The 22,648-nt window shown below is 44.8% G+C and overlaps 1 protein-coding gene across 3 annotated transcripts in view; it reads left to right on the top strand.

The window, feature by feature from the left end:
• Window positions 1-17,352, top strand: part of ELAC1 (elaC ribonuclease Z 1) — a 55,800-nt gene extending 38,448 nt beyond the window's left edge. For all 3 annotated transcript variants that reach the window (XM_029580007.1, XM_029580014.1, XM_029580021.1), the window contains exon 4: window positions 15,639-17,352. In XM_029580007.1, coding sequence (XP_029435867.1) covers window positions 15,639-16,126 — 488 coding nt within the window. In that variant the 3' untranslated portion in view covers window positions 16,127-17,352. The remainder of the gene's footprint in view (window positions 1-15,638) is intronic.
• Window positions 17,353-22,648: the final 5,296 nt, after the last annotated feature.

Raw genomic sequence — 22,648 nt, 5'->3', positions numbered from 1 at the left:
TTTCACGCATAGCTTCATATCAACTTTACATGACTCAATACAACAGAGCCATCTTTAAGCAGATGCAAGACTATGCTGACACGTTGCCGGACCAATACCAACCACAGCTTCAAGCCCTTCTTCACAAGGGATTTGAGGCTGGGAAGCACGAGATTAGGACTGCCTATGACATATTCGATGCTTCCACGAAGGTTTCAGCCACAGCCATCTCAGCCAGACGTTGGGCTTGGTTAAAGTCATCCAACCTTCGCCCAGAAGTCCAAGATCGTCTTGCTGATTTGCCCTGCTTAGGCGACAATTTGTTTGGAGAGCAAATTCAACAGATTGTGGCGGAGTTAAAAGACCACCATGAGACGTTGAAACAACTCTCATCTGTCCCACCTGAGGTGACCTCCAAGCAACCGCAAAAGAAGGACTCTAAGAAGTCATTCTTTCGACCACGTCGCTACTACCCTCCGTCAACTAGGGCTCGTCCTGCACGGTCCTCTAACAGGCCTCAGCCTCGTCAGCCGAGAAAGCAAAGACCTACTGTAGCCCCACCTCCTGGGCCTACGGCGGGCCTTTGACTTCCCTGTATTGAGCACATGCCATCTCCCTCTTCCACACATCCCTGTGGGGGGTCGACTGTTCCACTTCTTACACCGTTGGAAACAGATCACCTCAGATCAGTGGGTGCTAGCAATTATCGCACAGGGTTACCACCTCAACTTCATAACACTTCCACCAGACTCCCCGCCCCTTCAGGCATGGAGTCTAACCAGCCATTTCACTCAATTACATCAAGAAGTATCCCTTCTTCTACAATCAAATGCTATAGAACCCGTCCCTCCTTGTCAACAAGGGAAAGGATTCTATTCCAGATACTTCCTAATACCAAAGAAATCAGGGGGGCTACGTCCAATTCTGGACCTTCGGGCCCTCAACAAGTATCTGCAAAAAGAAAAGTTCAAGATGGTAACCCTGGGCGCCTTGCTCCCTCTGTTGCAAAAGGGGGATTGGCTGTGCTCTCTCGACCTCAAGGACGCTTATACCCACATTGCGATCACACAATCCCATCGCAAATATCTGCGGTTTCTTGTAGGCCACGACCATTATCAATACCGTGTCCTACCTTTCGGTCTGGCTTCCGCCCCACGAGTCTTTACCAAATGTCTCGTAGTGGTAGCAGCATTCCTAAGGAAGGAAGGTGTCCACGTCTACCCCTACCTGGACGATTGGCTAATCAGGGCCTCCACCCAACAGATAGCTCAATCCTCCCTAAAATTGACAATTCAAACACTCCTTTCCTTAGGGTTTCTTGTCAATTACGAGAAATCTTGCTTAGTCCCGTCTCAAACCTTATCCTTCATTGGAGCAGACTTGGACACCTTGCAGGCAAAGGCTTACCTTCCTCTTCAGAGGGTCCACACCCTAATATCCTTGGCTCGCCAGCTCCAGTCTCAAAACACTGCCACGGCTCGCCAGTTCCTCATTCTCCTAGGACACATGGCATCCTCGGTTCAAGTCACTCCCATGACCCGACTAGCCATGAGAGTAACACAATGGACTCTACGACACCAATGGATTCAAGCTTTTCAGCCTCTGTCCTCCATAGTCACAGTCACACAGGCCCTGCGCCTATCCTTAACCTGGTGGACAACTCAGGTCAACCTCCTTCAGGGCTTACCTTTTCTTCCACCGGATCCGCAAGTAATCCTAACCACCGACGCTTCTCACATCGGTTGGGGAGCCCATGTGGACGAATTACAAACCCAAGGGTTATGGTCCAAAGAGGAAGCCGAACACCAGATAAATTTCCTGGAACTTCGCGCAATCCGCTATGCACTCCGAACTTTCAAAGATCATCTATTCCATCAGATAATCTTAATCCAGACGGACAACCAAGTGGCCATGTGGTACATAAACAAGCAGGGAGGCACAGGCTCCTTCCTTCTGTGTCAGGAAGCTGCGCAGATCTGGGCGGAAGCCCTCTCCCACTCTATGTACCTCAGGGCCACTTACCTGCCGGGAGTAGACAATGTATTGGCAGACCAGCTGAGCCGTGTCTTCCAACCACACGAGTGGTCACTCGATCCTCTGGTAGTGACCTCTCTGTTTCACAAGTGGGGTTTTCCCCGCATAGACCTCTTTGCGTCCCCTCAGAACCACAAAGTGGACGATTACTGCTCTCTCATTCGGAGCCAACACTTTCAGCCGAGAGATGCCTTCTCCCTCAAGTGGACGACAGGTCTGCTTTATGCATTCCCTCCACTTCCTCTTCTGTCAAGGACTCTCGTGAAGCTACGCCAGGACGGAGGAACCATGATCCTGATAGCACCCCACTGGCCACGCCAAGTGTGGTTTCCCATACTCCAGGATCTCTCCATCCGCAGGCACATTCCTCTGGGAACGGATCCGCATCTGCTCACTCAAAACGACGGATGCCTCCTCCATCCCAACCTCCAAGCCTTGTCCCTGACGGCATGGATGTTGAAAGGTTAGTCCTTCAGCCTTTTAACCTTTCGGATTCGGTTTCTCGTGTCCTGATAGCTTCACGAAAGCCCTCTACCAGAAGATCCTATTCATATAAATGGAAAAGGTACACATCATGGTGCACTTCTCAGTCCCTTGATCCCCTTTCCTGTCCAATCTCTAAGTTCTTGGACTATTTATGGCACCTATCAGAATCCGGTCTAAAGACCTCTTCCATTAGGATGCATGTCAGTGCGGTAGCCGCCTTCCATAAAGGTGTACAGGGTGTCCCTATTTCAGTACAACCCCTGGTAACACGTTTTCTTAAAGGCTTGCTCCATCTGAAGCCACCCTTACGTCCTCCGGCCCCATCTTGGGACCTTAACCTGGTTCTTGGTCGTCTAATGAAACCTCCTTTCGAACCTCTGCACTGTGAATTAAAGTATCTCACATGGAAAGTGTTATTCCTTTTGGCTATCACTTCAGCTCGCAGGGTTAGTGAATTGCAGGCCCTAGTTACCTATCCGCCTTACACTAAGCTCCTGCAGGACCGGGCGGTACTTCGCACTCACCCTAAATTTTTACCTAAGGTAGTTTCTGAGTTTCATATTAATCAATCCATCATACTACCTATCTTTTTTCCCAGGCCCCACTCCAACTCCGGGGAACAGACTCTGCATACCCTAGACTGCAAACGAGCTCTAGCTTTTTATCTAGACCGTACAGTTGCTCACAGGAAGAGCACTCAATTATTTGTCTCTTTCCATCCTAACAAGTTACGACATCCTGTGGGTAAGCAGGCTCTTTCCTCCTGGTTGGCGGACTGCATTTCTTTTTGCTATCAGCAAGCTGGCATTCCTTTTCAAGGCCGTGTGAAAGCACACTCTGTGAGGGCCATGGCGACGTCAGTGGCACACCTTCGATCGGTGCCGCTTCCTGACATCTGCAAAGCTGCAACCTGGAGTTCTCTCCATACCTTTGCAGCCCACTATTGTTTGGACAAAGCTGGAAGACAGGACTCCATCTTCGGCCAATCTGTCTTGCGTAACCTTTTTCCAACGTGATGTACCAACACCCTTCCACCTACCCGGTAGGGTGCGGATGCCCTTTACCAAATTCCACCCCAGTTGTTGTGCCTGTTGCACGTCATTGGGTGCATTTGGTGCAAGTCAGGACATCCTCAGCTCGGTACTCACCCATTTGTGAGGACAACCATCCTGCTTGTCCTGTGAGAAAGCAAATGTTGCTTACCTGATGTAACAGGTGTTCTCACAGGACAGCAGGATGTTAGTCCTCACGAAACCCGCCCGCCACCCCGCGGTGTTGGGTTTGTTTTGTTTTTACTTTTTAGGCACTGCCTGTAGCTTTGAAAATCAGACTGAAGGGAGACCCCTGCTGGCTGCAGGGTCAGTGCCTTGCTGGGCATGCCCAGTAGGGGCCAGTCAAAGTTCTGTTTAAACTTTGACAGAAGCTTTCCGTGGTGGGCTCCATCCTCGATGTCACCCATTTGTGAGGACTAACATCCTGCTGTCCTGTGAGAACACCTGTTACATCAGGTAAGCAACATTTGCTATTTCAGGATGTGTTGAAAGGCAACTTTAGGAGCTGGAAAATGAAACAGAGGGAAATTCAGGGGATTGAGAGACACCAGGATTAGCTAGGCTAGATGTCCCTGCAGCTGTGAGAAAATATGACTCCAAAGCTGATGAAACTGAAGCCTCCATGAAAGGCAAACTTCTGAGATTAAAAGTAAGAAAAGCCCACTGGAGCTGGAGAGGGCATGCCGAAAGCTAGAAAACTCTGAAGGCAGCAGAGAAACTCTCTTGCTCTAGAGATATCTGCTCTCCCAGCTCTTGAAGGCAAAGAATGATCTCATACACTGGCAGCCTTAGTTTTCCCTGAAGAGCTAATGTCATGAGGACCGAGATGATGAAAGGAGGACTAGGACAGTGGTGGAATGTTTGGAGAAGGAGCAGCTAGAGAGCCAGATCTTGGAGCTGAGGGCACAGTTGAACTACAATGCCGTCATTTCTGAGATGGAGGAGCTGAAAAGTACCACTGACCACAGGAGTGGAAGAAAGCCCAGCTTTCTGCTCATATAGAGAATAGAATGATGAGCACTGAAGAATATAAAGTACGGTGACTGGAGGAGTCCAGACAGGACCTCTAGGATCAACCGCACATTCTGGAAACAGCAGGAATGCATTCTGAAAATGAATAGAAATGAAACTGATTGCAAAGTCCTCTCCACGAGCTTGGTGGAGAAAGTCCAAGCAATACCCCCAAGTTGCAGAATAATTTTCATCGCTGGTTGGTGGAGACGGACTAAACTGTAGCAGTTGTATGATGATGCAAAAGAACAGGAGAACAAAGAGAAAAGAATGCGGTGTCACCTTCAGCAAAGCCCCAAGCAACTCATCTCCATCAAGGATTTGAAAGAGCAGCCTAGCAACAAAAAAAAAAGAGCAACTTTTGGAAGAAGAGCACAGATCTAAAATATGTATTTGGAAATCTTCGACTGGATCTTTGGAGCAAGAGGATAGTGAAGGGACCACAGCAGAGTAGAGACATAGAAGTGATATGTCCACAGATACCCTTCACAGATTAATCGGCAGTGTCTGTCTATGGTGTCTCTTCTCTAGAAGGGGGTGGTCTCCAGAAATTGTCTAGGGCAGGTGTCGCCAAACCTTAACCCGCAGCCCAAATCCATCCCAATTGATTTTAAAGAAATAAAAACATCCAGCATTATAGCATATTTAAAAAAAAATAAAATACATCTTCTGTTTTGAATGAAGCAGCTGTTGTAGCAGCAGGACCTCCCTGTAGTTAGCAACATTAAAGCAAGAATACCAGCATCTGTGCATCATTTAAATGGGGATGCTAAGTGTAGAGCATGTAGAGGGAGGCCTGGCTGTTTCAACAGCGGCAGCAAGTGGAGGGATGACCAAGCATTTTGCTAGTGGTGGGGAGTGGAGCAAGGCTATGGTGTTGCTGACAGCATAAGGAGACCAGCTCAGGTTGGAGCCATCATGGTAGGTGGGGAAGGAGGAGGGAGATCCTCATTTGGAGGATGGACTGGTAGGAAGGAGAAGGGTAGATACTTGGAGAGAGTAGAAGCTGGAGGGAAATGCTGTAAGGGGGAAGGAGAAGAAATAAGGGGAAATACTATGAGGGGGAGGGAAGGGTAGATCCTGCGGAGGAAGGGGGCAGGGTTGCCAGAGATGTAGCAAGGTTATGAATTTAAGAGAAATATTTTTACTGCCACGCTCTCTCTCTGGAATTCATGCCTCCCCCATTCTCCAGTATTTCAAATTGCTGAGAGGATCAAGCAGTGCTTCTCACTACCCCCCATGCTCAGCACACTCCAGGGAGAAGGGGAAATGACCACCCCTGACCGTCTCGATTTGAAACCTATGTGACCCTTTCCATGAAAGGTTTTGGGACCCTGGTCTAAGGTTCCCATGGATTTTGCAGAAACCTCCACATTCCCCAAAATAAACAGACTTTACTGAAGACTTTTTCCAGATTTCCTTACATAAATGCCTTTCTTATGGGTTTGTATTTTTACTGTTTCTGCACTGTTTTGAAACTAAAAATAAAAATAATGTGGATTAAGCTATATGGAGTCTCTTCCCCCACATCCCCCTCAGTTATGTCATCTCCTGGGCCTATAATTTAGAACCTACGGCAAAGGGCGGGGCACTCCTAAAGGGCTGTACCAATGGAGGTTGTACTTTTGGGAGAGAATGGGAAAGTTAGGGTATTTTGGAGGTAATGGTTTGTAGGGGCAACTCAAGAGAATCTGCCTGAGGCGAGGGATGAGAGCCCCCAACTAGCCAAGGCACAGCACAGGTCAAATCATTAAGAGGAGGCTCTCTTTGTAGACTGGCCCTTTTGGTGATTTGAATTGCTGCGGAAGGAGGAAAGCAGGGGTCAGAGTTTCGAAGGGAATGGCATATAGACTTTGGTGATAGTATTACTAAGAAGCTGGCAACTTTGCCAGACTCCCAGAGACTTGACCTGCCTTCCACATTTTCCCCAGCATTTTCCTCTGGAGAAGTGGAAGATGGGCGAATGGTGGCATCCTGTGTGTGTGTGCGGCCCACTCTACGGGCCAATGCAAGGGCATCAGGCTCCCTAGGTGAACTATACAGCCTTGTGTGCCCCCCCACCACACACAGTTAAAAATTCTGTATTAATAATAACCAGATTTCTAACCCTACCTGCTTTTCAAAAGGTAGGCACCTACCACTGCAGCAATGACACAGGGGTTAAGAACATAAGACTTGCTATACTGGGTGAGAAAAAGGACCATCAAGCCCAGTAATCTGTTTCCAACAGTAGCCAATCCAGGTTGCAAGTACCTGGCAGGATCCCAAGGGGTAGATAAATCCCATGTTGCTTATCCCAGGAATAAGAAGTAGATTTCTGCAACTCTGCCTTAATAATAGTTTATGGACATTTCCTCCAAGAACTTGTCCAAACCTTTTTTAAATGCAGCTACACTAATAGCTTTCACCACATCCTCTCAATGAATTCCAGAGCTTAATTATGCGTTGAGTAAAAAATGTTTTCTTATTAGTTTTAAATGTCTCCTATTAACTTCATTGTATGTCCCCTAGTCTTTGTACTGCTTGAAAGAGTAAACAACTGATTAGCGTTTACTTGTTCTTCTCCACTCATAATTTTATAGACCTTTATCATATTTATTTTATTTAAACAGTTTTATATACCGTTGTACGGACAAAGGTCCATCTCGACGGTTCACAATTCATCACAGTAAAAAGGAAAAATAGAAAAAATACAATTATTATATTATAAATATCACTAAAACTATATAATAAAACTATAAAATTACCATAGGCTAAAAAGTAAAAGCAATATAATTAAAAGATTAAAACATGCTAAAAATCATCAGAAACTCCTATCTTTGCTTTAATCTTTTACTTATATTGCTTTTACTTTTTAGCCTATGGTAATTTTATAGTTTTATTATATAGTTTTAGTGATATTTATAATATAATAATTGTATTTTTTCTATTTTTCCTTTTTACTGTGATGAATTGTGAACCGTCGAGATGGACCTTTGTCCGTACAACGGTATATAAAACTGTTTAAATAAAATAAATATGATAAAGTTGCTTATGATCTTATGATCGACCGTGTCGAAGACCGCCGACAGTTCTAAAAGCACGAGTATGTCTCTCTTCCCGCAATCAAAACCTCTCAGGACAGTATCATTTAAAGACAGCAAAAGTAATCAGTGCTATGATTTTTCCGAAAACCATGCTGCGCAGGGAAAAGAATATTATTAAATTCAAGATGTTCTATTAGTTGTTTGTTTACCACTTTTTCGATTAGTTTAGCTACAAATGGCAAAATTGAAATTGGTCTATAGTTTTTAAAATTTGTGACATCAAGGTCATTTTGTTTAAGAATCGGTCTCACTATGGCCTTTTTTAGAATCTCATGCATACTCCCTTCATTTAAAGAATGATTTACTAATATCGTTAAAATAGGAGCTGTTTCGTTTAGGCATTGTTTTAATGTAAGTGTATTAATTACATCAATAGGGTGATTTGCCGGGTTTAACTTCCTTACCAAATTCTCAATTTCGTCTATTGTTGTATTATTAAAATTGGCCCAGACAAGCATCTCTTTTTTTTGGTATGACAATTGTTTGTATTATTTTTATCTAATGTTTCTAGGAGATTTTCTATTTTCTTTTTAAAAATTAAGGCTAAATCGTTGCAATTTATCTCATATCTCCCCTCAGCAGTCTTTTCTCCAGGCTAAAGAGTCCTAACCTCTTTAGCCTTTCCTCATAGGGGAACTGTTTATCCCCTTTATCATTTTGGTCGCCCTTCTCTGTACCTTTTCTAATTCTGCTATATCTTTTTGGAGATATGGTGACCAGAACTGTACACAATATTCAAGATGAGGTCACACCATGGAGTGATAAAGGCATTATGATATCTTCTGTTTTATTCTCCATTCCTTTCCTAATAATTCCCCCTAGCATTATATTTGCTTTCTTGGCTGCTGCTGCACACTGAGCAGAAGATTTCAGTGTACTATCAACAACACCACCTAGGTCCTTTTCCAGAATGGTGACTCCTAATGTGGAACCTTGCATTGTGTAGCTATAATTTAGGTAACTTTTCCCTAAGTGCATCACTTTGCACTTGTCCACATTTGCATGCTCAGTTTCCCAGTTTTGCAAGGTCCTCTTGCAGTTTCTCACAATCCTCTTGTGATTTAACAACTTTGAATAATTGTGTCATTGCCAAATTTGACCACCCACTTGTTGTTCCCATTTCTAGGTCTTTTATAAATATATTAAAAAGCAGTGATCCCAGAATGGATCCCTAGGGCACTCCATTTTCCCGTCGATAGCAGAGCTGAATTAGCCATGCTGTCTGGGATGTCCTTCGGCGGCCCTGAGGCGGAGTTTCTCTTAGCAATCACAGAGCTTTGCTCTGTGCGACTGTGCGTGTCTTCCCGTGTGCCCAAGTGCATTTTTCTCCTCGTTCTTGTTTGTTCCGTGCTACCATCCGCACACTGAGCTTTTTCACTTGACTTCTCCTCAGAGTTTTTTCTTCTCTCTGAAGATTAAAACACACTTTTCAGTGCTACCATGGCTTCCGAACCGCCTGACTTCACATATTGCCAGTGCAGGAAAGTGATGTCCTTCACTGATGGACATAATTTTGTCTGTCTTGGGTCCAACCACGAATAGTCAGCATGCTGCGACTGTCACATGTCGCCACAGGCCCAGGGACAGAGCGCCCAGAAGATCATGCACCTCAAGGAAGGGAGAGCATCTCTCCTCCCACTCTTCCCCCAGGCCGAAGGTGGACCGCCTGGAGAAACGTAAAAGAGCCTCCTTTCTGGGCCATCGGGATCCAGACTGTGCTTGCCACCACAGTGCTCTCTCCATTCCAAGAGCACTGCATTAGACAATGCGTCAGTGGCCCATGCCTGGGAGCATCGTCCATCTGATGACAAAGGTGCAAAGGCATCAAAGCCGGTGCATGCAGCAAAGCCCGCTAACCATCAAATGGAATCGATGCTTGCATCAACCCATGCGCTAAAGACCAGGCTGACATCACAAGTGTTGGATGACGCATGAAAATAGAGCACAACATGCCGAAGAGCGCTCCTTCGAGACCATGCACCTTGGCTTATGATCGGGCAGACAAGGTGTCAACACAAAGCCACCATGCGAAGCACCGATCTGCAATGCAGCCGACGCAAGAGGTATCCAGTCGACTCAAAGGCATCGGGGTGAAGAGGCCCAGCATGAGACACAACAGCCTAAGTGGGCAAAAGAGCGAGAATGACATCCACAAGTGGTCTTCAGCCCCCAGGAACTCTGCAGGATGGGGTTTTCACATGTGGACAATCTCTGACTATCCCAACTCGGGGACATCTTCAACCTCCTCATTCAGAGTCTACTCAGACATCTCATCTATATCCAAGTGTAATAGGATGTCTCCCCAACTGCAGGAGCCTCTTGCCAAACATCCCAAGATGCCTCAGGAGGTAGGCCCTCAGAATCACCAGCCCAGGGGACCAGATTCTGACACATTGCTAGCCACAATGCCCTGCACATCCTCAGGGCGTAGATCCACCCCCTGGCTTGGGGAAGGAGTGGAGAGAGTCTTTGGCTCCATCAACTTCTGCAGGAAGCAGTCTGGTTGCACAGGCAATGTTCCAGATTTCTGCAATTCTAATGGATTTCTTCTCATTCCTGGAGTCATGCAGACAGGAGCTCCGCCTGCAAGTCCCTCTTCGGAAGAAGGCCTTCCAAAACACCACAACGAGAGAGGGAGATTGTTCATCGGGCAGGAAAATTGCCCCGACTTCAGTTCTCCCTACAACTGAGTTCGCATTTGCAATTCATGGTCTGCAATAACATCCAATGGCTGGGTACTGAACATCATGCTTGGAGGCTACCAACTCAACTTCAAGCAGACTCCACCACTTTCCAGTCTCGCCACTTAGCGGTCTCAACAGCAAATGCAACTCCTGCGAGCAGAGTTGAACTCGCTGCTTGCCCAGCAGGCCATACAAACAGTACCATCACACCAATGGAACAAGGGGTTCTATTCCCCATACTTCCTCATTCCCAAGAAATCGGGTGGCCTTTGCTCATTCTTAGACTTAAGGGCTCTCAACAAATTTCTTTGCAGAGAAAAGTTCAAAATAACATCCCTAAAGTCAATTCTTCCCTTTCTGCAACCCAATGATTGGATGTGCTCACTGGACCTCAAAAATGCCTATTCCTACGTCCCGATCACCACTCCTCCTGACAGTACCTGTGCTTCCAGTCCAATGGGCAGCACTGCCGATACAAAATGCTCACCTTTGGTCTCTCCTCTGCCCTGAGAGTCTTCGCCAAGTGCCTAGCGGTGGTGGTGGCCCACCGACGAAAGGAGGTTCACCTTTCCCCTACCTGGACAATTAGCTACTGGTGGCTTCAGACAAAGCAACCCTCAGGTAACATTTGCAGGATACGACTGATTGCATGCAGACACTGGGATTCATAGTAAACTACGCGAAGTCCAGCCCCCAGTCGACTCAAGTCCTACAAGTTCATAGGAGCAAGGATAGACACGAAAAAAGGAAAGCTTTCTTGCCCAAGGATAGGGCTGGGACACTCCATGCCCTGGCAAAGCAATTGCAGGCCTGTGTACAACCCTCGGCTCACCAGATCCTAACCCTCCTGGGCACATGACGGTGGCAATAGATGTGGTGCCTCACACCTGCCTGCACATACATCGACTGCAGTGGGGCCTGAAGGCCCAGTGGATGCAGTTTTTTCAACCATTGTTGAACACAGTACTCCTCATCCGGGCCATGAAGAAAGACAGACATAACCTGGTGGCTGGCCCCAGCAACGCTTACAGAGGGTGCCCTGTTCTGGAGCCCAGCGCACAAACTAGTTCTCACCATGGATGCCTCCAACAGGGGGTGCAGAGCCCATCTCGGTCACCTACAAACACAGGGCTTGTGGTCAGCCAAGGAGTGCGCTCAGCAGATAAACCTACTGGAGCTGCGAGCAATTGGAAATGCCCTGCTCACCTTTGTCGACCAAGTTCGGGGGAAAAAAAAAGTCATGGTACCCACAGACAACCAGGTGGCCATGTTCAACATAAACAAGAAAGGAAGGTCTGGTTCCTGGATACTGTGCAGGGAGGCGATTCAAATTCTGGAATGGGTGGAGAAACAGGAAGTCTTGTTGTAGGCCACCTATCTTCCTGGAATAGCGAACTCCAAACCAGACTGTCTCAGCAGAATATTCCATCCCATGAATGGTCGCTGAACCAGAAAGTAGCAGACGCTATCTTCGCCCATTGGGGTACCCTGACCGTGGACCTCTTTGCGACAGTGATCAACAGAAAAGTTTGCAGATTCTGTATTTCCAACTCCACAGCGATTTGCACAGGATTCCTTCCTAATCCTGTGGACAGGGAGTCTTCTCTGAGCTTATCCTCCAACTCCACTCCTGTCTCTTACCATACAGAAATGCATTGTGGGCGTAGCCGACCTAATCCTCATAGTCCCGGCATGGCCGAGACAACTATGGTACACCTATCCGGTGCTCCCTCCTCCTGTTCCACTGGGGGAGGGAGCGGATCTGTTGCCTCAAGACGAGGGGACGCTGCTCCATCGTATGCACTCCTCGCTTCATTTCATAGCCTGGAGGTTGAAAGGATGGTACTGAGTTCTTGGCGTGTTGTCCGACATCCAAAATGTCCTGATATCCTCTCACAAGTGTTCCACTTGGAAAAACAATCAGTTCAAGTGGCGCCACTATTCAGCCTGGTGCTGGATCCAATGGGTGGGCCCGTTTTCCTGTTAACCAGAAACCTTCTGAACTACCTACGCCCACTGCACCTGTCGGGGTTGGTGACAGCTTCAGTACGGGTTCACATCAACACCATAGCGGCCTATCATCACCCGCACAACGACATCCCAGTCTCGAACCACCCATTGATCTCTCCCTTCATGAAGGGACTGTTGCATCTCAGACCTCCAGTAGCCAAGCCTCTAGTTTCCTGGGGTCTGGTACTGGAACAGCTGATGCTTCCACCATTCGAACCAATGGACAGTTGCCCCATGAAATATTTGACTTGGAAAGTGGGTTTCCTTGTCACCCTAACTTCTGCCAGGCAAGTCAGTGAGTTGCAGCTTTGGTTCCCTACCCTCCTTAACTGCAGTTCTACCATGACAAGGTGACCCTTCGGACTTACCCTTCCTTCCCAAAGTAGTTTCAGCATTTCACTTGAACTAGACTATTACGTTGTCAATGTTTTTCCCGAAACCGAACAGCAACGAAAGAGAATGACTTCTGCATACGCTAGACTGCAAAAGAGCTGGCTTACTACAAACATAGGACACTTGCTGAAAACAGGACTTTGCAACTCTGTTTCTTTCATTCCTAATGCTCCTGGTCTTCCAGTAGCAAAGAGAACCCTTTCAAATTGGATATCGCAATGTATTCAGTTCTGCTATTCTAAGTGCTCATCACAACTCCCTGATAAGGTCAAGGCGCATCAGGTCTGAGCGCTGGCTACCTCGATTGCATAGTACCGTTATTGGACATTTGCAAAGCAGCCACTTGGTCTTCACTGCATATCTTCACGTCTCATTACTGTCTAGACCAGCAAGCATCCTCAGACGCAGCATTGGGGCTGGAAGTTCTGGACTACTCAATGTGGTAAAGATCTTATTTATTTATTAGGTTGATATGCTGCTTTTCACACTTTTTTCAGCACTTCAAAGTGGATAACATTCAGGTACGGTCATGGCTGTCCACAGTAAGACGGGTTGGACTCGCAGCAATAATAGAAGGGGATACTGTGACTCCATCAATGGATGAGACTCAGCCCTGTGGCTGGGGACTCCCAGGCAGCATGGCTAATTCAGCCCTGCTATCGACAGGAAAAAAGCAAGTTTGCTTACCGTAAACGGTGTTTTCCATAGAGAGCAGGATGAATTAGCCATGCTGATCCACCCGCCTCCCTGGACAGCTCTCTAAGCATCCACTCTGGGATGGTTTTGCTATGATACAGACTGAGGAGAAAATGGCACTTGAGAGCACAGGAAGACGCATGCAACCGCACAGAGCAAAACTCTGTGATCGCTAAGAGAAGCTCCGCCTCAGGGCCACCAGAGGACGTCCCAGACAGCATGGATAATTCATCCTGCTCTCTTTGGAAAACACCGTTTACGGTAAGCAAACTTGCTTTTATTCACCTTTCTCCATTGGGAAAATGTACCATTTAGACCTTCTTTCTGTTTTCTATTTTTTAACCAGTTCCCAGTCCACAATAGGACATCATCCTCTATCCCATGACTTTTTAATTTCTTAAATCACGTATGAGGGAGGTTGTCAAATGCTTTCTAGAAATCCAGGGACACTATTTAGACTGGTTCACCTTAATCCATACACTTACGCTCTCAAACGAATGTAGCAAATTGGTGAGGTAAGACTTCCCATTGAAGAGACTTCCCAAGAAGAGACTCAAGACATGGCTATTCGTTCAAGCCTACCCACAATTTTCTTGAGTCATCCACAGCCTCCACCAACCATCACAGACTATAGCCTCCACAGACTGCCACGGACTTTCCACAGTCTGCCTCAGACTTTCTCAACCCTTGACCTAAGCTTATATTCTCCCAGCCACAGTAGCTCTTCCCCCCCCCCCTCCATTACTTAATTCCCTCCTAATGTAACCTTACCCTATCCAATCGCTGTAATTGCTAACATTGCTCTCTTCCCAGTTATGTTCACATTATTCTCTTCCCAGTTATGTTCTCCAAGTTGTTCACATCCTTGTTCATTGTAAGACATATTTTTGTCAGTATGTTTCTACTGTTGTAATGTAAACCGGAATGATAAGTAACCCTGTTACTTGAAATTCGGTATAAAAAAAGTTATAAATAAATAAATTGTTAAATGCATGTTGGCTTTGTCCCTTTAAACTATGCTTTCCTATAGGTTAAGCAATTTTTTTCTTTGATAGTCTCTGCCATTTTGCATGGCACAGACAGATTCGCTGGTTTTGTAGTTTCCTGGATCACCCCTTGAGCCCTTTTTGAAAACTGGCATTGCATTGACAAACCTCCAGTTTTCAGGTACCACAGATAATTTTAATAACAGCTTACAAATTACTAATAGCAGGGCCGCAATTTAATTTTTCAGTTTTTTCAGCACACTGGGATGTATACCATTTTGCCCAGGTGATTTGCTACTCTTTAGTTTGTCAATTTGTCCTTGTATATCTTCCAGGTACACTGAGATTTTTCAGTTTCTCTGAATCGTTACCTTTGAATATCATTTCTGGAATGGGTATATCTTACATCTTTCTCTGTGAAGACCAAAGCAAAGAATTAATTTAGTCTTTCTGCTAATGGTTTTGTTATCCCTAAGTTCCCCTTTCCCCCTTTGATCAACCTGACTGTCCAAATGACTCCCTCGCAGGTTTTTTACTCATATGTACCTGAAAAAAGTTTTGAGTTTTTGCTGCTATGGCAAGCTTCTTTTCAAATTCTTTCTTTGCCTTCCTTATCAATGCTTTGTATCTGATTTGCCAGTGCTTATGCTGTTTTCTATTTTTATTTTTTTTCAGTTCGGATCCCTTTCCTATTTCTTGAAAGTTGTTCTTTTACCAATTGTAGCCTCTCACCTCACCTTTTAACCATGCCAGTAATGTATGGAATACATCTGGTCTGGGCTTCAAAGATGGTATTTTTGAACAATGTCAAGCCTGATCTAAATTTTTAACATTTGCAGTTGCTACTTTAATTGTTTTTCCTAACCATTTTCCTCATTTTATCATAGTCACCTTTTTGAAAGTTAATTGCTGTTGCAGTAGATTTCTTTAGTGCCCTCCCACCAGGGAGCTGGAGTAGCAAAATGGTATACTCCAACTTCCACATTCTTTACAGATCCCTAAACTAGGGCACCTATTAGTGGTGGTCTCAGGGAATCTGTACTACAATTATAGAAATTATGAAAACCAGGCTGGTTTCTGGCCCTGTAGAGCCAGATCTGGGGAGCCCTGATTTAAAGTATGAAATAAAATTGAAGACATTGCTATACAAATTGATCTATATTTATTTCCAAAAGCTAGTAATGTATCCCAGTCATGATATGCATTTCTTTATTACTCTAGGTATTCAACCTGGACCTGTATGTGGCAAACTGAAAAATGGAGAGAGTATTGTTCTAGAAAATGGAGTAACAGTTTCTCCTTCAGATGTTTTGGAAGATCCTGTTCCTGGGAGAAAGGTTTGTATTTTAGGTGACTGCTCTGGTACTGTTGGAGATGGAGGAATGAGACTGTGCTTGGAAGCTGATCTCTTGATTCATGAAGCAACGCTGGATGACACCCAAACAGAAAAGGCCAAAGAGTATGGTCACAGCACCCCTAAGATGGCAGCGGAGTTTGCAAAGTTATGCAGCGTTAAGAAGTTGGTTCTGACTCACTTCAGTCAAAGGTACAAACCATCTAACCTGACTGAAGAAGGAGATGATGATGTCACAGATATGAAAAGACAGGCACAAGCTGTACTTGATTGGCAAGAATTGGTTTTAGCTGAAGATTTTATGACCATCGAAATTCCAATGAAAAAGCCAAAAAAAAAAAGTGTTAAAATTTGATGTACATTTAGTAGCATACTAAGTGTAATTGAGGGCAAGCCAAGTGGCAGTGCTGTGTGCTGCTATGCAGGAAACCTAGGTTCAATTCCTGTAGCTGTTCTTTTATTTTCTGGGTTGGCTGGGAATACTGGGGAGATAATGCTTATTATAGTCTGTTATTACTCAGTGGTATCATCTATTGGCCATATCTGAGGTGCATACTTACTGGGTGCCAGAAAGAATCGTGGTCTGTGGCTCCTGGCCAAGGACCAGCACAGTAATGGCTGGGCTAGAAGCAGTTTATAAAATGGGGAAACATTTCAAGAACTTGCAAATGGAACATCATAGTGCTGTAGTCCAATAGAGGCTGGAAGCTCACACAGGAGGAAACTGCTGGTCAAAAAAGAAAATAAAATCTCACTTCAGTCATGAGTTCAGAGAGCAGTTCTGTTCCTGGGCTCTGTGCTGAAAGAGCTGAAGGTGCTTTGCTAAGGTGGTGTCTTAGTGACATGAAATCTGTTTTCCAAACAGAGCGTGGAAAGTGGGCACCTTCTTGAAAGATACAAGCAGATTCTTTTAAGCCATCCTATCTTGATGTTCTGTATTACTAAAAAAAAAAAGGGGGGGGGGGGGGGGGGAAGGTATGTGGAAAAACAAAGTGGAGAGAAAAGCAGCCAAATCAAAGTTCCTCAACTTGCTCAACATTGGTGGACTTCCTTTTCACAAATTAGTTTGCAAAATTGAAATTTCTGTGTATTGAGACCAATAATGTCTTATTCATTAAAGATCTTAAATAATCTGTTACTTTTAGTTTTAAAGCAAAGAATGTCCTGGGGGCAGTAATGACCCTGGCGGAGGGGGAGGGGCTGAGGCCTGGAGGGATTCAGCCCCAGTGCCCTCCCTTCCTTCCCTAAGACATTGAATAGTGGGGAGGGAGGAGTGGGGTGCCAGACCTTCTGGCCTGGTGCAGATGTCTGTGCCACAGGTCCTGAGCCTGAGGAAAAGGAAATGATGTTTAGAGGTCTGAAGGCTAAGGCTATTCTGGCAGTGTAAGACCTCTCAAAACTTTGCCTAGGTCCCTCCCATCCCGAAGACTGGCCTTACCCAGGGACGGTGGCAAGACTGGGCTTAAACCAGTTTTTAAGGTATTACAGATTTTATTAAAGTGCTCATATGAAATGCACTGCAGATGTTTTCTTACTTGTTTACCCCAATATGAGAAATAAAATTATATTTTTGGGAACAAAGTATGTACTTTTATTATGATCTAAATTTTTGAAAAAATCATTCCCAGAATCAACTGTTCATGTTATATTCATATTGTGTGTTTCAGTGTAATGCTTGCACAGAGGTTCTACAGAATTACTTGTAGCAAGGTTGTGAACAGAACATGATCATCTTTGTGAGAAGGCATGGTCTACAGCTTAGGGACCGGTTTTGGAATGCTTGTGCGACATGAGTTCAAAACTCCCATCTCTTATTAATTTGCTGCGTGATCTTTGACAACTTTAATCTTTTGAATCTGCAGTATCCAATTGAAAACACATAGCATTTGCGTTAATCAGATTTGTTTGGTCATTAAGTTAAATAATAAATATTTAATTTACAGGATCAACTGATAATGACCTAAAATGAAAGGCCAAAGCTGAGATAAGTAAAAAGTATTGATTTTAGAATGCACATCTATTTGAATAATATATTGTTTTAAATACATATATAAAAAGTGAGTGAGTGGGACATACAGACCCACATTTATGGTAAAATTCCGAGAGAAATGTCATTTCCATTTCGTCCAGCTATACCAGTCCAGGTCATAACTAGTGGGTTGTTCCCTCTACCAGCAGATGGAGGCAAAATATTCTGTTTTCTCCCTGTAACATCATAGTTATTATTTAGGGGTGGTGCCAACCAGCAGGAATCCAGTATTTTCTGCCTCCAGCAACTGGTAGGAAGAGGTCGTATGCAGCTGGTCTGTGGATTGTGATCAAATCCCAGGCCTCTGGTTCAGACCAGCAGTTTGAGCCCACACATCTGCTTTTGTTCCCATTGGGTTCTGGTAAAGCCTAGGGGGGGGGGGGGGGGCAGGGGTGAGCTGCATTGAATGAAAAATAATTTTCTCCGATTAGTCTTAAATGTGCTACTTGTTAACTTCATGGAATGCCCCCTATTCCTTCTATTATTCGAAAGTGTAAATAACAGAGTCACATCTGCTCGTTCAAGACCTCTCATGATCTTAAAGACCTGTATCATATCCCCCCTCAGCCATCTCTTCTCCAAGCTGAACAGCCCTAACCTCTTTACTCTTTCCTCATAGGGGAGCTGTTCCATCCCCTTTATCATTCTGGTTGCCCTTCTCTGTACCTTCTCCATCACAACTATATCTTTTTTGAGATGCGGCGACCAGAATTGTATACAGTATTCAAGGTACGGTCTCACCATGGAGCGATACAGAGGCATTATGACATTTTCCGTTTTATTAACCATTCCCTTTCTAATAATTCCTAACATTCTGTTTGCTTTTTTGACTGCTGCAGCACACTGAGCTGACAATTTTAAAGTATTATCCGCTATGATGCCTAGATCTTTTTCCTGGGTGGTAGCTCCTAATATGGAACCTAACATTGTGTAACTATAGCAAGGATTATTTTTCCCTATATGCAACACCTTGCACTTGTTCACATTAAATTTCATCTGCCAATCCGCTTGTGATTTAAATACTCTGAATAATTTTGTATCATCTGCAAATTTGATAACCTCATTCGTCGTATTCCTTTCCAGATTATTTATATATATATTGAAAAGCACTGGTCCAAGTACAGATCCCTGAGGCACTCCACTGTTTACCCTTTTCCACTGAGAAAATTGACCATTTAATCCTACTCTCTGTTTCCTGTCTTTTAACCAGTTTGTAATCCACGAAATGATATCGCCTCCTATTCCATGACTTTTTAGTTTTCTTAGAAGCCTCTCATGAGGGACTTTGTGAAACGCCTTCTGAAAATTCAAATACACTACATCTGTCGGTTCACCTTTATCCACATGATTATTAACCCCTTCAAAAAAATGAAGCAGATTTGTTAGGCACGACTTCCCTTGGGTAAATCCATGTTGATTGTGTTCCAATAAATCATGTCTTTCTATATGCTCTACGATTTTGATCTTGAGAATAATTTCCACTATTTTTCACGGCACTGAAGTCAGGCTCACTGGTCTATAGTTACCCGGATCGCCCCTGGAGCCTTTTTTAAATATTGGGGTTACATTGGCCACCCTCCGCTCTTCAGGTAGAATGGATGATTTTAATGATTGATTACAAATTTTAACCCTAGGATGCATACCATCCGGTCCAGGTGATTTGCTACCCTTTAGTTTGTCAATCTGGCCTACTACATCTTCCAGGTTCACAGTGATTTTGTTCAGTTCGTCTGACTCATCATCCCTGAAAACCATCTCCCGGAACTGGTATCTCCCCAACATCCTCATTAGTAAACACGGAAGCAAAGAATTAAATTAGTCTTTCTGCAATGGCCTTATCTTCCCTAAGAGCCCCTTTAACCCCTCGGTCATTTAATGGTTTGGTCCTTAATTCCTTGAAGGTGCAGATTGCAGCTCTCGCCTGTTTCAGAGGCCTGGTGAATGGTGTTTCTCATCCTGATGTGGCCCGTTTTTTTTGTTTTTTTTTTTTGGACAGGAGTGAAGCTTCTTCGGCCGACCTAGAGGTTATCCGTTCCCTTGTGGTGTCTTAACTTGGTGCTGGATTTTTTGGCAGGCTCTATGTTCCGACCGCTGCATAGCCTTTCCTTGCAGTTGTGGACCTTGAAGACTCTGTTCCTGATGGCTATATGTTCAGCACGTCAAATTTCTGAGCTGCAGGCTTTGTCTTCATTTGAATCAGTCCATTTCCTTACCAACCCTCGATAAGGTCAGGGATGCGGAGGAGTATCGCCTTTGGCGCTCCTTAGATGACAAGAGACTTATGTGGTATCTGGAGGTTTGGCCCTTAATTCCTTGAAGGTGCAGATTGCAGCTTTCGCCTGTTTCAGAGGCCTGGTGAATGGTGTTTCTCATCCTGATGGGTAGGTTGCAAGACTTAGGGGCAGTCTTAGACAACAAATCCATTAGCGAGATGGTGGAATTCTGAGCTGATCAAGAGATATTGCCATCTTGAAAACTGAGTCACCTACCTAGCCTTAAAAACAAATTCACCATAGTTCATAATGGAACTTTAGAGAAATAAAAAGAAAAAAACTGGTTATTTGAAAGGTTATGGAGGAAGATTCAAACTAAGGCTAATAAAACTTGTTGGAAAAAATGTTAGGCTTAGAAGGAAACAAAAACTAGAAAAAATACCTTTTTGGCTTAAAGAGAATGAGCTGTAAATCTTGCCAGTTATTTTCTATCATAAAATCCCTCGTAAATCTAGGAAAGTGGAGCCCCATTGTAGTATAGCATTAGTGGAATGCTGCAAGAAATTTGAAACAATTTTCTGATAGAATTGTCTCTCAACGATTTGGAGTCAAATCAAATACAAATGCTGACAATTTTTGATTGATGATTCATCGGCTTTATTAATCTATTCCCTCCTTCACTGTCTGCTCATTGGTCCCTCCACTGTCAGCTGTCAGTAAAAGGTCCAATCTCTATTCAGAAAGATGAATTCCAGAGGTGGGAGTTCTACGAGACCCAATTTTTTTTTTTTTTTAGTTTTTAAGGCGAGAGGGAGTGGGCTGGGAAAAGCAGGACCTCCGTGACCCAGACCCGACCAATCGGACTCTACTCTGCCTGGTGAGCTGGGCCAAATTCTTTTTAAGGTGGGGGGAGCTGGGCATCTGAGGGAGGGAGGACTTGTCAAGCCCATTCAGAAGGGATCTCCACTTCGGGGGTTAGTGAACTTGTTTTTTAAAACATGAATTGACTTGCAAATGGACCGTGAGTACAAATAAATAAATAAACAAAAGCATTTTTTTTCAATTTAGAATGTGGGTTTTTTTGTGTTTTTTTTTTACTCCTGGTCCATTTGCATGTCACTAGCTTCCTGCATCTGAGAAAGCAGAGTTGCTTACCTGTAACAGGAGTTCTCACAGGACAGCAGGATGTTAGTCCTCACATATGGGTGACGTCAGTGGACGGAGCCCTGTCATGGAAAACTTTTCTGTCAAAGTTTCTAGAAAGCTTTGACTGACACTGGCACACTGAGTGCACTGAGCATGCTCAGCATGCCATTATCCCTGTGACCACAGGTGTCTCCCTTCAGTCTCGTGTATAGCAAAAAGTGCAAGCGAAAAATAAAATAATAAAACTTATGTAGACCCAACTCCGCGGGGTGGCGGGTGGGTTTCGTGAGGACTAACATCCTGCTGTCCTGTGAGAACACCTGTTACAGGTAAGCAACTCTTTCTCACAGGACAAGCAGGATGGTAGTCCTCACATATCTGTGAGTACTGAGCTGAGGATGCCCGAGCACTGTACCAAATGCACCCAAAGACGCACAACAGGGGTGGAATTTGGTAAGGAGGGCATCCTGAAACCCTGAACGGGTTGGTGGAAGGATGTTGGGTAGCTGACTGAAAACAAGTTGCGTAAAACAGACTGGCCAAAAACGGAAGCTTGCCTGCCAGCCTTATATAAGCAATAATGGGCTGCGAAGGTATGGAGAGAGCTCCAAGTCGCGGCCTTACAAATATGAACGTGGCTCCAACTGAAGGTGAGCCACTGAGGTTGGCTTGGCCCTAATAGAGTGTACTTTCAGACGGTCTTGTAGTGGAATGCCTGCTTGCTGGTAGCGAAAGGAGATACAGTCCGCCAACCAGGAGGAAAGGTCTGTTTGCCCACTGGAACTTGCAACCTGTCTTTTGCCAAAGAAGGAAAGAGTTAGGTGTAATTCCTATGGAGTGTAGTGCAGTCTAGATAGAATACAAGTGCACTCTTACAGTCCAAGGAGTGGAAAACCCTCTCGCCCTGGTGAGAGAGAGAGGTGTTGGGAAAAAGTGGGCAAAGTATATTCTGAGTAAGGTGAGATGCTGCGTCTATCTTAAGAAGGATATGAGGCTGAGTACGTAGGACCACTCTGTCACAGAAGAACGCAGGGTTGGGTGAGTATGTAACAAAGTGTGTAACTCACTGACCCTGTTGGCGGAAGTGTTGACTACGACGGAAAAAATTTCCCATGCCAGACTGTTAAGTGATAGGAATGTAAAGGCTCGAATGGGGAATGTATGAGTCTTGTAAGCACTAAATGTAGGCCCCATTCTGTAACCAGTGAAAATAGAGGTGGCTTAATCAGTGGATGACCATGGTAAGCTGACTCAGAAGGGGTTGAACCGTTAATCGGGTATCCCCACTCCCAAGTGGTGCGGCAAATTGGGACCGAGGTGGTCCCATGTGGAGGATGTCTGGGGAGCAGAATCCGAGGGATTAAGAGAAAAAAATAGTAGTGTAGAAAAAAAGGGGGTACTACCCTTTTGTATGCGCCATGTAGTAAATCATGCCATTTCGAATGGTAAGATTTATGTGTGAAAGCCTGTTGTGATGCTACCAGTACCT

The sequence above is a fragment of the Rhinatrema bivittatum genome, chromosome 1 (assembly GCF_901001135.1).
Source record: "Rhinatrema bivittatum chromosome 1, aRhiBiv1.1, whole genome shotgun sequence".
In the NCBI taxonomy this organism is placed as follows: Eukaryota; Metazoa; Chordata; class Amphibia; order Gymnophiona; family Rhinatrematidae; genus Rhinatrema; species Rhinatrema bivittatum.
Note: the sequence above shows the minus strand (reverse complement) of the source record. Positions and strands in the feature narration are given on the sequence as shown.